The sequence below is a fragment of the Physella acuta genome, unplaced genomic scaffold (genome assembly GCF_028476545.2).
Source record: "Physella acuta isolate Inbredline_101_S28 unplaced genomic scaffold, ASM2847654v3 ptg000308l, whole genome shotgun sequence".
NCBI classification, from domain to species: Eukaryota; Metazoa; Mollusca; class Gastropoda; family Physidae; genus Physella; species Physella acuta.
The window spans coordinates 1,057,518-1,071,411 of record NW_026731827.1 but is presented as its reverse complement, the minus strand read 5'-3'; the positions used below and the strand labels follow the sequence as shown (position 1 = coordinate 1,071,411).

Below are 13,894 nucleotides of genomic sequence, written 5' to 3'. Positions count from 1 at the left end.
GGAATAATAAGCAATGATTTCAGTCTTTATTTTATTATTATGCAGTTTCTCTGTAATTATAACGACGTTAGTGAACTTTGTAATTGGTTGTTTCCCTTAACTAATAAAAAACCCCATCATATTCCTAATATACCAAATGGATTTTGTTATCGACAAACTTAATATAATCTGTAAGATTGGTTGAAAGTATAAACATCTAGTTCATAGTTCGATTCAATTCCATCAGCTTTTAAAAAAAAAAAATCAATTATTTTGTGGTCATTGAATTGATTTATTGAAAACTCTCAAGTTTTCCAAACACCGAAGTAACAAAAACAAACAAGTCCAACAACAAAAACAAACTGTAAATCTAATTAGACACTGTATTAGAAAAAAGCTGATCTTTCAGTTTATAAACATGTAAACAGTGTCCACATACTCCCGAGAAAAGATGCCTGAAAGAAACCTTTTTTCAGAAAATGGATAACTACACGGATAGAAGATCTCAAAAAGCACTTAAGTCATAGAGTGACTGAGTTTGTGGTCATAATGGTGATAGGATTTGAAATAGTTAAGAGTTAACTTTTCTTAAAAACGACTTGCTACTTAAGTATCGCAAAACTTAAATAATTGTTGGCATAAGCTGGCCAGCTCTATCCGTTTTATAAAATACAGTCTCACAGCATCATATTAGCGTTAGGATGAACAAATATCCACTGGTAAGGTCTTACACTGCAAGTCAGAGGCTCTTTGTGGTTTTCTCTATCCTGGCTTTTCTGTATACTGGAAAAAAGTCATAGATATGTAATTCAACAACATAAAACGAGCAGAGAGCAGGTTAAACTCGACAATGTGTCCGTAGAACCAAACTGGTACTATTTGGATCTACTATTAGAATCGTTTTCTAATTATTTTGTCTTAATTACTGTGCTCTTCTTTTTTGATAATTTAAGTCATTAAAAAATATTAAATCTCTAACATTGCTAAAAACAGTTATTTTTTTGCCAGCCTAGGTTATATGAGGCAAGTCATTTAACAAATCTTAAATCTCTAACATTGGTAAAAAAAAGTTATTTTTATCCAGCACACGTATACACAAGCCAGGCTTTAAGCAACGAGATCTGTATAACGGGATCTGCCTCTCTTGTTTAACATAGTATATGTGTGAAAAAGTAGCAGTGCTAGGAATATTGTGATATAGAACTTCAGGATTAACTTTATATATATATCTGTAATATAAGCGGGCTGTGTCTGTCCTATATATTTTGGGATTATAAAAGTAAACTACGCACCATGCTGTGCTTTTCAGTGCACCGCAGTGTCTTATTATAAGTTAAAGAGTTGGGTTTGTTTATATAACGACATAGAGCTATTTTATAATTTCCACTGTTTGTACAATTTTGCATAACGTAAAGAGAATATTAAATACACGCACATTGCTAAAACATATTAAAAAAATCAATGTCAAATATTGTTTTCGTTAATATTCCTAGAAAAAGTGGATACATTTTAATAACATAATAACTGTAGGTTAGAAAAATCTAATTAAACTGTTTAGTAATTTTGCCAAGGGAGGTATTTTAAAAATAAACTGAACTCACGCTAAAAATGTGAATGCAGAATCTGCAAGATGGAATAATTGCTGGAATAATATAATTAGCAAAATGTGAATGCAAATTATGCAGACGTGTAAGAGTACATTATTGTTGGAATATTATAATTAGCATTGATTGATAAAAGGCTATCTTTTATTTATTTTATTCACTGAATGTAATGTTTACTACTTATAATTTTTAATCAACTATAAAGCACTATTATAGACGCGTCATCACGTTCATTGGGTGCGCAATGGTTTTAGTTATGAAACTCTATTGTAAATTTTTAAAATTTAATGTACTGGGGAAAAAAATGCGTGAATTGATAAAGTGATATGATAGGTAAAACACGGATATTTTAAATACTGCTGGGGGTTTTATAGGAGAGGCGTAGAGGGGGGGGGGGATATGTCCACGGTTGCCGACCTAAGGGGGCGCCAAAGTGGGTTGGAAATAAATTGCGTGGGGGGGTGGAAATCGAAAGTTTGAGGGCGGTGAGAGGGTGCAAATCGAAAGTTTGAGGGGGGTGCAAATCAACAGTTTGAGCGGGGGGGAATTTCAAATCAAAAGTTGTGCAAATCGAAAGTCTGAACGAGGGGGGGGGGGGTGAAAATCGAAAGTTTAAGGGGGTGGGGTGGAAATTGAAATTTTAAGGAGAGGGGGTGCAAATCGTAAGTTTGAGGGGGGGGGGAGTCTAATCGAAAGTTTTATAGTCATTCACTGTGTCAGACGCCTTCGGCGGCGCTCGGAAAGGGCGCGATTTGGCGCTCTGGGCTATGCCTTTATGATTGCATTTAAATTGTGTTTATGTTATGAGTGTTATGTTTGTTTTTTCGTTTGTTTTTTTTGCGTTCGTTTGTGTTTTGTTTAGTTTTGTTCTGTTCCCAAGTTGGTACATTTAAAAAAGATTTACCGTGGCGGAGCACGGGATGCAGCTAGTATATATATATATATATATATATATATATATATATATATACATATATATATATATATATATATATATATATATATATATATATATATATATATATATATATATAAACAACCGATGGACAAGTGACGACTAGTGGTAATTGAATGTTTTATATAACAAATAGACAGATACTCTTTAAAAGTCAGTAAAAATAGAAACCATATTATATTTTTGTTTTCTGGATTGGTAAAAAAAAAATTATTTGGTTGTACCAGCAATATTTTCTACACATTTTACAACCAAGAATTTTATTTTTACCCTTATAGCTGTAAAAGATATATTTTTATTTTCTTATTTTAATGCTTTTAAAAAAGTTACAGAAAGTTTTTATACTTGTTTTATTTTAGAATTTTTAGAATTTAGATATTATAAGCGACGGATTTGCAAAAGCAAAATATTGTTAAATATTAAGTATGTAATATTTAAATATATTTTTAAAGATTAGTATGCATATTTGTCACTCTAGCGTTGTCATCGGATATGAAATTATATGAAAAGTTTGAAAGAAATTATTGCAGTAGAAATGGGCTGAAATTGAATAAAAAGATTCACCACAACTTACCCACCAACCCACACAGACATCCGGATGTTGTGACCTAATAAAATTTTATAAAAAAATACAACCGGATTTGTAATAGGAGAAAAATTCTGCGTTAAAATAGAAAGCAATGACATCCTGCATTACAGGAATCCAACCAAAGCCAACGACTTGTTTGTTTCTATTTCACTTTATGTTGTTGGCTTCACGCAATCCTACTCCATCCGCTTACAGCTCTGATCTATCAAAAACATTATCTAAACATAGTTTTTTGCAGGCCATATTGCCATTATTTGAAAAGGTTTCATAAATAACATTTCAAACTTTTCGTTGACATGGCAAATGTTACAGAAGTTAACATATCCGTGTCTGACGAAGACAAATGGGCGTATCTCTACCGGATCCAGGCTGAGTACAATGTTGAAAACACACCGACATTTTTATTTCTGGCACTGATCGGCGTCTCTGGAATCTTCGGGAATTCCTTAATTCTCATCGTCTACTCTCGCAAAAGGAACAAGAACCCAACCGTCATTCTGATACAGTGCATTGCAGCCTTGGACTCATTTACAAATCTGGTTATAATTCCAGGTAAGATTAATTTTAAAAATTAGTTTATGACTGTAAGTATCGATTTCATTAGAATTGTTATGATAAACTGACATCAACATAGTTAGTTCTGTGTCAGGGGTATCTAGAGTGGTCTTACCCTGTGTTGTACACGGCGTATGTTTCCATGGTTACCAGTAGTTGATACCTTTTACAGACTGGATCTCAGGAGACGTGTAATCGTTGGTTTAAAATTAATCCCAAATTCTATTATCTTTAGCAAGTGTAAAGACATTTGCTAAAGATGAATGACTATTTTAAAAGGAATGAAAATTTTCTCTCCTACATGTCAAGTTCTTACCAAACTTATTGCGATTTTTTTACTCAATGAAAGTGTGTTTTCATTTACAAGTTTAATGGGTTTTTCTACCAACCTTTTTTTTTCTAAACCTTTTTAAAAATATTGGAAAAACGTTTCCAACATTATACGTTGGTTTCTTCTTCTCAATCCGGTTCGTGCCCAAGACACATGGGGCAGATGAGGTAGAGTTCATCTGATTCATTGACCTCGGCATGTAAAGGGATACTATGGTCAACACTATGCCCAGCCTCCTTTTTTTCCCTAATGTAAGTTAGGTACCCAGAGTTGAGCGGACTCAGGGATGTTAGCAGTCTAGCTCTCTACCGCTAGGCCACGCCGTCTCCATATGTTAGCTATTAAATTAAACGAGCCGACCCGCGGCATATCATACGCCGCTATTTAGTTGTTGTTTTTCTACTTTTCAGTAATTCAAAATTTGTGAATTTGACAGTACCAACGCTGCCACTGAAAATATTTCTTTAAAACACTATAAGTAGCTTGTTAAGGACGATAACCCCCCCCCCCCCCCCCTCCTCCCCCCTCTCCGTTACAGTAAACTCCACTTAGTTACCCCCCCCCACACCCCCCCCCCCCTTACGTTTAAAATCGTTTCAAACTAAATTATCTGCCCCTAATAGTCGTCACTAAACCCGGCTCTGCTTGTAAACGTTTAGAGTGAAACACAGCTCACCAGACCAGAAGAGAATTATATACATAGATTGTGATTGTGCACTTAAAATTTGTGAGTTTTATTTATTGATAAAACAATTGTCGTCATAATGGTAGTCTTGTACATGTAGTTTAGTCTTGGTTCCTCTGTTGATCAGTGCTGGTGTAATTATAAGTTACCGCCTGAGCAGACGAGGAACATTAGCTGGGGACAGCAGACCATCTAGGAGAGTAAACTTCGAAATCAAACAACTGCTGCCTTGTGGTTAGTTCTTGGGTGGACAAAGGCTGTGGAAGCAAAGCAAAACAGAAAACCTGACTGACGTCGGAGTCGACAGAATCTATGGTGCAAACAATGTTAACATACATTACATTATTATGTTTGGGGGAACTTCTCCAATGTTGCAATTAAGAAAGAAGAAGAAAATAAGGTAACAAAAGGCATTGTCTGTTAGGATTGCTGCGACCCAAAGATTGATGCGCCTTACATTAGACACCTGCACTTACGTCATCAACAGGTACGATGTACACACTCGCACACACCTGGACGTACAGAAACGTCACGATCTGCAAGCTGTATTATTTTGTCAACACAGCTGTCTCTTGGACCTCCGCGTTACTGTTGGTGGTGGTGGCTATTATTAGGTTAGTGGAGCATGACGATTTTTGTTTAGCAACTTTTTACACGCACATGATCTGACAAAAATATAAATCAGCTGCAGAAATGAAGAGTTGGTCAGTTGGACGGTCAGAGAGTAGAGAGTTGGTCAGCTGGACGGTCAGAGAGTAGAGAGTTGGTCAGTTGGACGGTCTGAGAGTAGCGAGTTGGTCAGTTGGACGGTCAGAGAGTAGAGAGTTGGTCAGTTGGACGGTCAGAGAATAGAGAGTTGGTCAGTTGGACGGTCAGAGAGTAGAGAGTTGGTCAGTTGGACGGTCAGAGAGTAGAGAGTTGGTCAGCTGGACGGTCAGAGTGTAGAGAGTTGGTCAGTTGGACGGTCAGAGAGTAGAGAGTCGGTCAGTTGGACGGTCAGAGAGTAGAGAGTTGGTCAGTTGGACGGTCTGAGAGTAGAGAGTTGGTCAGTTGGACGGTCAGAGAGTAGAGAGTTGGTCAGTTGGACGGTCAGAGAGTAGAGAGTTGGTCAGTTGGACGGTCAGAGAGTAGAGAGTTGGTCAGTTGGACGGTCAGAGAGTAGAGAGTTGGTCAGTTGGACGGTCAGAGAGTAGAGAGTTGGTCAGTTGGACGGTCAGAGAGTAGAGAGTTGGTCAGCTGGACGGTCAGAGTGTAGAGAGTTGGTCAGTTGGACGGTCAGAGAGTAGAGAGTCGGTCAGTTGGACGGTCAGAGAGTAGAGAGTTGGTCAGTTGGACGGTCAGAGAGTAGAGAGTTGGTCAGTTGGACGGTCAGAGAGTAGAGAGTCGGTCAGTTGGACGGTCAGAGAGTAGAGAGTTGGTCAGTTGGACGGTCAGAGAGTAGAGAGTTGGTCTGTTGGACGGTCAGAGAGTAGAGAGTCGGTCAGTTGGACGGTCAGAGAGTAGAGAGTTGGTCAGTTGGACGGTTAGAGAGTAGAGAGTCGGTCAGTTGGACGGTCAGAGAATAGAGAGTTGGTCAGTTGGACGGTCGGTGAAAATATAATCAGCTGGACGATCTGCGGGGGCGTCTCCTAACCCCTATGTATAAGCCTGTCATCTAAATTCTAGAACTTGATCCAATCATACTCTTCACAATTCAAAGAATTATCACTGTTTTTTTTTACTTGTTGCATATACTATATAGTCATAAAGAATGGTAATGTTAAAGGTAAGATTGTATCAATCTGTTAATTAGTTCACCTAAACACTCAAGTTTTCAAATAAATTAAAACTGCCAAAATAAAATAACAATTCTTTATCAATACCACCAATTACAAACAAAACATATAACCTTTGTTAAAACATGTCCTAGCCCCTATGCACTGGAACAAGTTAAGATTGATTATGATAGTTAAATAAAGCGGGAATGATCTCCCCAAGACTTTCTCGAATCTTCTCATATAACACTAGAGGGGATGGCAACTCAGGATATAGACATAATTTTTAATCCATTTTTAATTATTTAAAATTTAAAAAAATAGAATAGAATCTCGTAGATAAAGAATTGCGCACCAAGAGAACGGCAAACAAAATATGTATACTAGTGCGGAGTATTATTAGTACTATGTAAATTCATATACATTTTTTGAGAATTCGAAAATAGCGTAAATTACTACTTCCTGCCAACAGAAATTTCTCAAAATTTAACAATAGGCAGATAATTAGATCTTTTACTTATATGGAAATTTCGTCTACTTATCTGAAACAATAATCAAGTTATAGGCTTTTGAAATAAAAACAAAAGTAGAATGAGTTCCACTTCCGGTTACCGGAAATAGCTGAAAAGTTGATACAGAAGTACAAATTTGATAAAATACTTATATATACAATTTCATCAACCTAGCTGTAACGGTACTCAGGTTATGGGGTTGATAGATACACACACACATACATACACACATACATACACACACAGACACGGACAGAATTGCAGAGTCCAGTTTTTCCGACTCGATTACGCATAAAACGCTGAAATTTTGACGAAGCAGCATTTATTGTTTTTGTCCGATTAAAATAAGTCCACTATACTCCATATAAATATGATGAAGTATTGAGGTATAACATAATGAACACTGTCAACATTTTATGTGATTTTTTTGTGCACGATTACTATGCTCTGTATACGAGAAAGTAAAACAAGCTTATCTTACCGTATACCCACTACAATACATTTAATTGAGTACTTCTCTTTAGATACAGAAAGATCTACTAATTAATATAACAATACAAAATCCATAAAAGCAAGCTATAACACTGTTTATACTAAACCACCTAGCTACTTCGCTTTACTTAACGTGAACTATATTGGTTAAGAAACATTTTAACTTTTTTTCCTCAGATACCGACAGATCTGCAAACCTTTTGGAAGACAGATCAACAACAAAAAGGCGAAAATAATATGCGTCCTGGTGGTTTGCTTGTCGGCCATCTTGTGCATACCGGTGGGAATTATCTACGGACAGGTGCGAGAGGACACGGAGCTTGAGGCAATCGTTGGATACAACTGTGGCGTGGCTGACCAACACGCCAACACCGTCTGGCCGATGGTGTTTCATGGCTTGTACATCGTGATTTTTCTGTCTTGCTGCATCACGCTGTCGACGTTGTATGTTTTAATCGGGGTGAAAGCAAAGCGGCGAAAAGTTTCACACATTGTGGTATTACCGAAACGGCCGCACATGTTTCCAGATTTAAGAAAAGCTGTAGTTGAGCCTTCAGGTATGATTGGGCCTGACAGGATTACAGATGATACGTGTACAAATATGTCGGATAGTAGTGAAGCTAGTCATGACCAAACTGAGTTGAGTACAAACAACAGCTATGGGGCGGACACTGAATCCAGTGGCCTAGAGCTATCACCGACTAATATTGCCGTGCCTGCGGTGACCGCTACAGCTGTTCCTACACTGACCACTACAGCTGTTCCTACACTGACCACTACAGCTGTTCCTACACTGACCACTACAGCTGTTCCTACACTGACCACTACAGCTGTTCCTACACTGACCACTACAGCTGTTCATACACTGACCACTGTTCCTACACTGACCACTACAGCTGTTCCTACACTGACCACTACAGTGACCACTACAGCAGTTCCTACACTGACCACTGTTCCTACACTGACCACTGTTCCTACACTGACCACTGTTCCTACACTGATCACTACAGCTGTTCCTACACTGACCACTACAGCTGTTCCTACACTGACCACTACAGCTGTTCCTACACTGACCACTACAGAAGTTCCTACACTGACCACTACAGAAGTTCCTACACTGACCACTACAGCTGTTCCTACACTGACCACTACAGCTATTCCTACAATGACCACTACAGCTGTTCCTACACTGACCACTACAGCTGTTCCTACACCTACCACTACAGCTGTTCCTACACCTACCACTACAGCTGTTCCTACACTGATCACTACAGCTGTTCCTACACTGACCACTACAGCTATTCCTACACTGACCACTACAGCTGTTCCTACACTGACCACTACAGCTATTCCTACACTGACCACTTCAGCTATTCCTACAATGACCACTGTTCCTACACTGACCACTACAGCTGTTCCTACACTGACCACTACAGCTGTTCCTACAATGACCACTACAGCTGTTCCTACACTGACCACTACAGCTGTTCCTACACTGACCACTACAGCTGTTCCTACACTGACCACTACAGCTATTCCTACACTGACCACTACAGCTATTCCTACAATGACCACTGTTACTACACTGACCACTACAGCTGTTCCTACACTGACCACTACAGCTATTCCTACAATGACCACTGTTACTACATCTAAACAAGCCTTAAGATGTGACAACAATTTTCACGTAAAGAGATCGAGAACTTCAAGAAATTCTGGAAAAACCACCCGCATGCTACTAGCAACCAGCATCATCTACATCACCAGCTACCTCACAACAATTATTTTAATTTTTACACAAGTTTTCTACAAATTATCAGGAGAGTTATTCAACGTGGATTACTCCGTATTTAACTTTTTCCTCGCTATGTATTTAATCAACAGCGCTGCTAATCCTTTTATATACAGCATCTGTAATCAGAACTTTAGGCACGATTGTGTAGCCGTTGTCAAGAGTTTAATTAGACGACGGCAGCGTCTTTAAGCTAAGATAAAAAAAACCCCAACCTGTGAACAAAAAAATATCTTCTCTTTCAAAAGTGTAAACTAAAAAAATATATTAACTGCAAATTTAGCGTTGTCATTTGTTTTTGTCAGGGTGTGTGGTTTTTTTTTGGGGAGGGGGGAGGGGGGGTTGAGGAAAGAGGTTTAGCAGTTGATCCGATTCAAATATGACTCGTGTGTGTGTGTGTGTCGAGGAGGGGGGGGGGGGGTTTAAAAAGTAAATTTTTTTGTGCATGTAATAAATGGATGACCCCCTTTATGACGTTTAAAAAAACAATGCGCTCATGTTATAATAAAGTTCATAAATTACTAAACAATAAAACCCGGACATCGCAATAGCACCATAGAACTGGAAGACACACCAATGTGAGAACACGAATCTACTAGGCCTATGTACCAACACTAAGCACAAAAATGTATTTGGCATATTATTTACAGGTACACGTAGATGCAACAACAAACTGAACATTCCAGACATTTTTATCACGCAAGCAGAAGTAGAAGCTTCTTATTACGTCAACTCTTATCCCCACTCACCCCTCCTCACTTGACAGCTAAAGCTCTTTTGTCAATAAAACATTATAATAAACAATAGCGGGCATTGTGTCGATTACACATGAATCATCACAATGATTACATTTATTGTTTGAAAACTGGGAAGTGACAAATTCCTACAAGGAACATTTTTGTCATAATTCATTTTCATCTACGGTTCATAAATTGATTGAATGTAACTAATGTTTCAATAACATTGATGGTACCCAGTTTTTAACTGTTGTGATTGATTGTACCCTACCTTTAATAGCTGTGATTGATTGTACCCCACCTTTAATAGCTATGATTGATTGTACCCCCCTTTAATAGCTGTGATTGATTGTACCCATTATTAACGGCTGTTATTGATTGTACCCAGTTTTTGAAGGCTGAGATTAATTGTACCCAACTTTCACTGCATTGATTAATTGTGCGTAGCTTTAACGAAACCTGCCCGTCATTGCACTGCAGTCTTGCCGTGTACCCCGTTACTACCGCAGTAACTGAACATGCAGATTGTCTGTCAGATAAAAAACTAGGAGATTATTTTCACGGATCTATGTCATTGTTGATATTTCAAAAATTTAAGGAGGGGTTGGGGAATGTGTGTGTGTATGCGTGTGTGTGTGTGTGTGTGTGTTAGGGTTAACAAGACTAACAGCTGCTAAGCCAAACACAAATCGGTTTAGTATAAAGCAAATGACATTCAATTTTAAAGACAAAATCAGCTTGACATCTTATAGTACAATGATGTTAATACCTGGCGCACCACAAGGCTGAAACCTAAAGCATGGGATGTAGGTAAAAAGGTACACAATTCAAGCAAACAACACGACGATTTGCCTTCCCTGTAGATGTGCAAACCTGATAGGAGAACCCAAGTGTTGTAGTGTATGTCCCGGGTACAGCATGATATAATAACAGACTTCTCATGGTTGGTTAACATTCAACACACAGGAAGAAGTAAGGCTGGTTTTCCTTACTGACACCCGTATAGACTTCCTATATAAGCTTTTTAAGAAAAAAATCTATCTGATGATGAATCATTATTGCGATTTGCTTTGGTAAAGTAATTTAGCTTTAATTATTTATTGTCGTCATGTACAGCTTAATGTAGAGCATTATTAACCAACACTAAAGAAAGTTTGTATCGAGTTATCGTGTTTTCCCGCAAGTCACAACATGGATGAGACGACATCGATATTGTCACAAAATTCAGCTTACTACGCCAATCAAAGTTCTACCGTGTCAGAGGAAGAAAAATGGCGGTACCTGACAGACCTGCAGTCCAGGTTTCACGTGTACAACATACCTGCCCTCACCCTGCTCGTCTTCTGCTCCGTGGCCGGGCTGTTGGGGAATTCCCTTATCCTGGTGGTGTACTCACGTAAGAGAAACAAAACGCCCACAGTGGTTCTCATTCTGTTTATCGCTGTCATCGATCTCATCAACAACGTCATCATCGATCCAGGTGAGCTGTAGTCTCTTCAGTAGTATTTTTAATAAGCCAGGTGTTAAAGTGTCCTCTGCTCACCAGGTGAGTTATATTATCTTCACATTTTCCAGTGTGTTTTAGTATTTTTTTAAAATTTAATCTTTTTTTTAAATTTAATTACCGTGGGTGGAAAAAGTAATACTAAACAAACATCTAGCGCCCCGTTCTTTTTGTTATAAGCAACTAGGCTGGGGTAAATATGTTGATTCAGAAGAGACGAATTAAATAAATAAACCCTGAGTGATCTCCCCTAAACTTTCTCGAATACTCTTATATAACACTTCGGGAGATGACACATCACGATATAGACATGATTTTTAATCAATTTTTAATTACTTAAATTTTTAAAAATAGAATAAATTGTCGTAGAAAAAAGAATTGAACACCAAGTGAACGCCAAACAAAATGTGTATAATAGTGCGGAATATTATTAGTACTTTATAAATTCATATGCGTCTTTTTGAGAAATCGGAAATAGCGTAAAATACTACTTCCGGTCAACGGAAAATACTCAAAATTTGATGGAAGGCAGAGAATTAGATATTTTTCTTATATGTGAAAATTCATTTATCTATCTGAAATAGTGCTAGGCTTTTGAAAAATTGAAAGTAGAATAAGTTCCACTTCCATTTATCGGAAATCGCTGAAAAGTTGATACTGATCTACAAAATTGATATCTCTACCCCACACTACTCGTCGTTACCATGTACATAATATTAAAATTTTGCTGTGAGATATTTTGTCTGAGATATTTTGTCTGAGATCAGTTGTCCATGGTATCATTTGTCCGGAGATGTTTTGTCCTGGTATCTTTTGTTCGTGAGATCATTTGTCCTTGAGATCATTAGTCCTGAGATCATTTGTCCGTGAGATATTTTGTCTGAGATGTTTTGTCTGAGATCATTTGTCCTGAGATAATTTGTCCTGTCACCATTATTTTTTGTCCACAGCCGTAATTTACGCCATGTTACACAGCCGAACATACACCAACGTGAGCTTGTGTAAAGCGTATTACTTAATCAACAGCTTTACAACATGGATGTCGGCCATGTTGTTGGTGGTCGTGGCTATCATCAGGTTGGTGCTACATTTAGTTCCAGGTGTCTGAGTTCCATAGATTAGTAGAAATATTTGGCATTGTTTTGTCATAAATTACCATGCAGGAAACCATAGCAATATTAGCGTTTACTGTTTATAAAACCTCAAGAACAAATCCAAAGAACAAATCACAAGAACAAATCACAAGAACAAATCTCCAGAACAAATCACTAACCAAAAAATAAAAAACAAACAGCGATGAAGTACATGTAATATCGAGAACTGATGTACCCTTTATTCTATAATCTCTCAGGTACAGAAAGATCTGCAGACCTTTTGGAAGACAGATGACCGTCACAGAGTCAAAAATTACCTGTGTATTAATTCTAGTCTTCTCTTTACTTTTGAGCATCCCATTTGCGGTTTTCTACGGTCAGATAACCGAATCCACGGAACGTCCAGAAATAACCGGCTACAATTGTGGAGTGGCGGATGAGTTTAAAAATGACTTCGGACAAAAGCTGACCCATGGGCTGTACATTCTGGTCATTCTAACGTGCTGTGCTACCCTGGCCACGTTGTACATTTTGATTGGTTTAGAGGCGAGGAAGAGAAGGGGTCCAGTGAGGGTTGCGTCTTTTAAGGCCAGTTCAAGCAGGAGTAAAATGGCAAGTGTGAGTTCTGTAGGGTCACATTCTAGCGGAGACACAGTTGCCACACACGTTGATATTGGTGGCAACAACCACACAAAAAACCACACGGATGCCCTCATGAATAAAAACACCACAGCCCAGACTAATACTGACACAAATGCCCACACAGATGCTCACACAATTACCCACACTGAACCAGCTATTTTATTTGAGAAAGATGTCGGGTCTAAAACAACTCATAAGTCTGGCTCCACATTTGGTCTGGCCAACTCCGAGGTTGTTCTAACGAACTCCCAGAGTATCCTAAAGAACAATGTCACCAGCAACACATCAACCATGACGGTGATCCCCACCCTAACCCCACCCACACACACCCCACCTACCGGCATCTCCAGTTGGCGCCGTTTGTCCCGCGCCAACAGGACCCCGCCCCTGAGCAAGACGACCCGGATGTTGCTAGCCACCAGCGTCATCTACATCGTGAGTTACATGACCACCTGCACCATCCTACTGATACGTTCCGTGTCGAGGGTTACTTATGACATGCCCATGTACGGCTACTCCGTCATGAATATGTTAATCGTCCTGTATCTCATCAACAGCGCGGCCAACCCGTTTATCTACAGCATATGTAACAAAGTCTTCAGGAGAGATTGTGTAGCCGTCCTCAAATGTCGATGTACACGTAAATAAAACAAAATGCACCAACGTAAT

The 13,894-nt window shown here is 38.5% G+C and overlaps 1 protein-coding gene across 1 annotated transcript; it reads left to right on the top strand.

Annotated features, from left to right (window-relative positions):
• The first annotated feature begins 3,417 nt into the window (after positions 1–3,417).
• On the top strand, positions 3,418–13,879 carry LOC131940116 (uncharacterized). Its single transcript, XM_059298693.1, has 7 exons — positions 3,418–3,679; positions 5,186–5,312; positions 7,634–8,252; positions 10,738–10,795; positions 11,214–11,465; positions 12,440–12,566; positions 12,841–13,879. Exons 1-7 carry the CDS (start codon positions 3,424–3,426, stop codon positions 13,871–13,873), a joined length of 2,472 nt encoding a protein of 823 aa, XP_059154676.1. The 5' UTR covers positions 3,418–3,423; the 3' UTR covers positions 13,874–13,879.
• The last annotated feature ends 15 nt before the right edge of the window (positions 13,880–13,894 follow it).

Bases quoted from the DNA above. Each gene is read 5' to 3' on its own strand.
- LOC131940116 (XM_059298693.1), top strand. From the start codon at position 3,424: ATGGCAAATGTTACAGAAGTTAACATATCCGTGTCTGACGAAGACAAA. The intron at 5,313-7,633 runs GTTAGTGGAGCA...TTTTTTCCTCAG, and splicing joins GTGGTGGTGGCTATTATTAG to ATACCGACAGATCTGCAAAC. The intron at 11,466-12,439 runs GTGAGCTGTAGT...TTTTGTCCACAG, and splicing joins CAACGTCATCATCGATCCAG to CCGTAATTTACGCCATGTTA.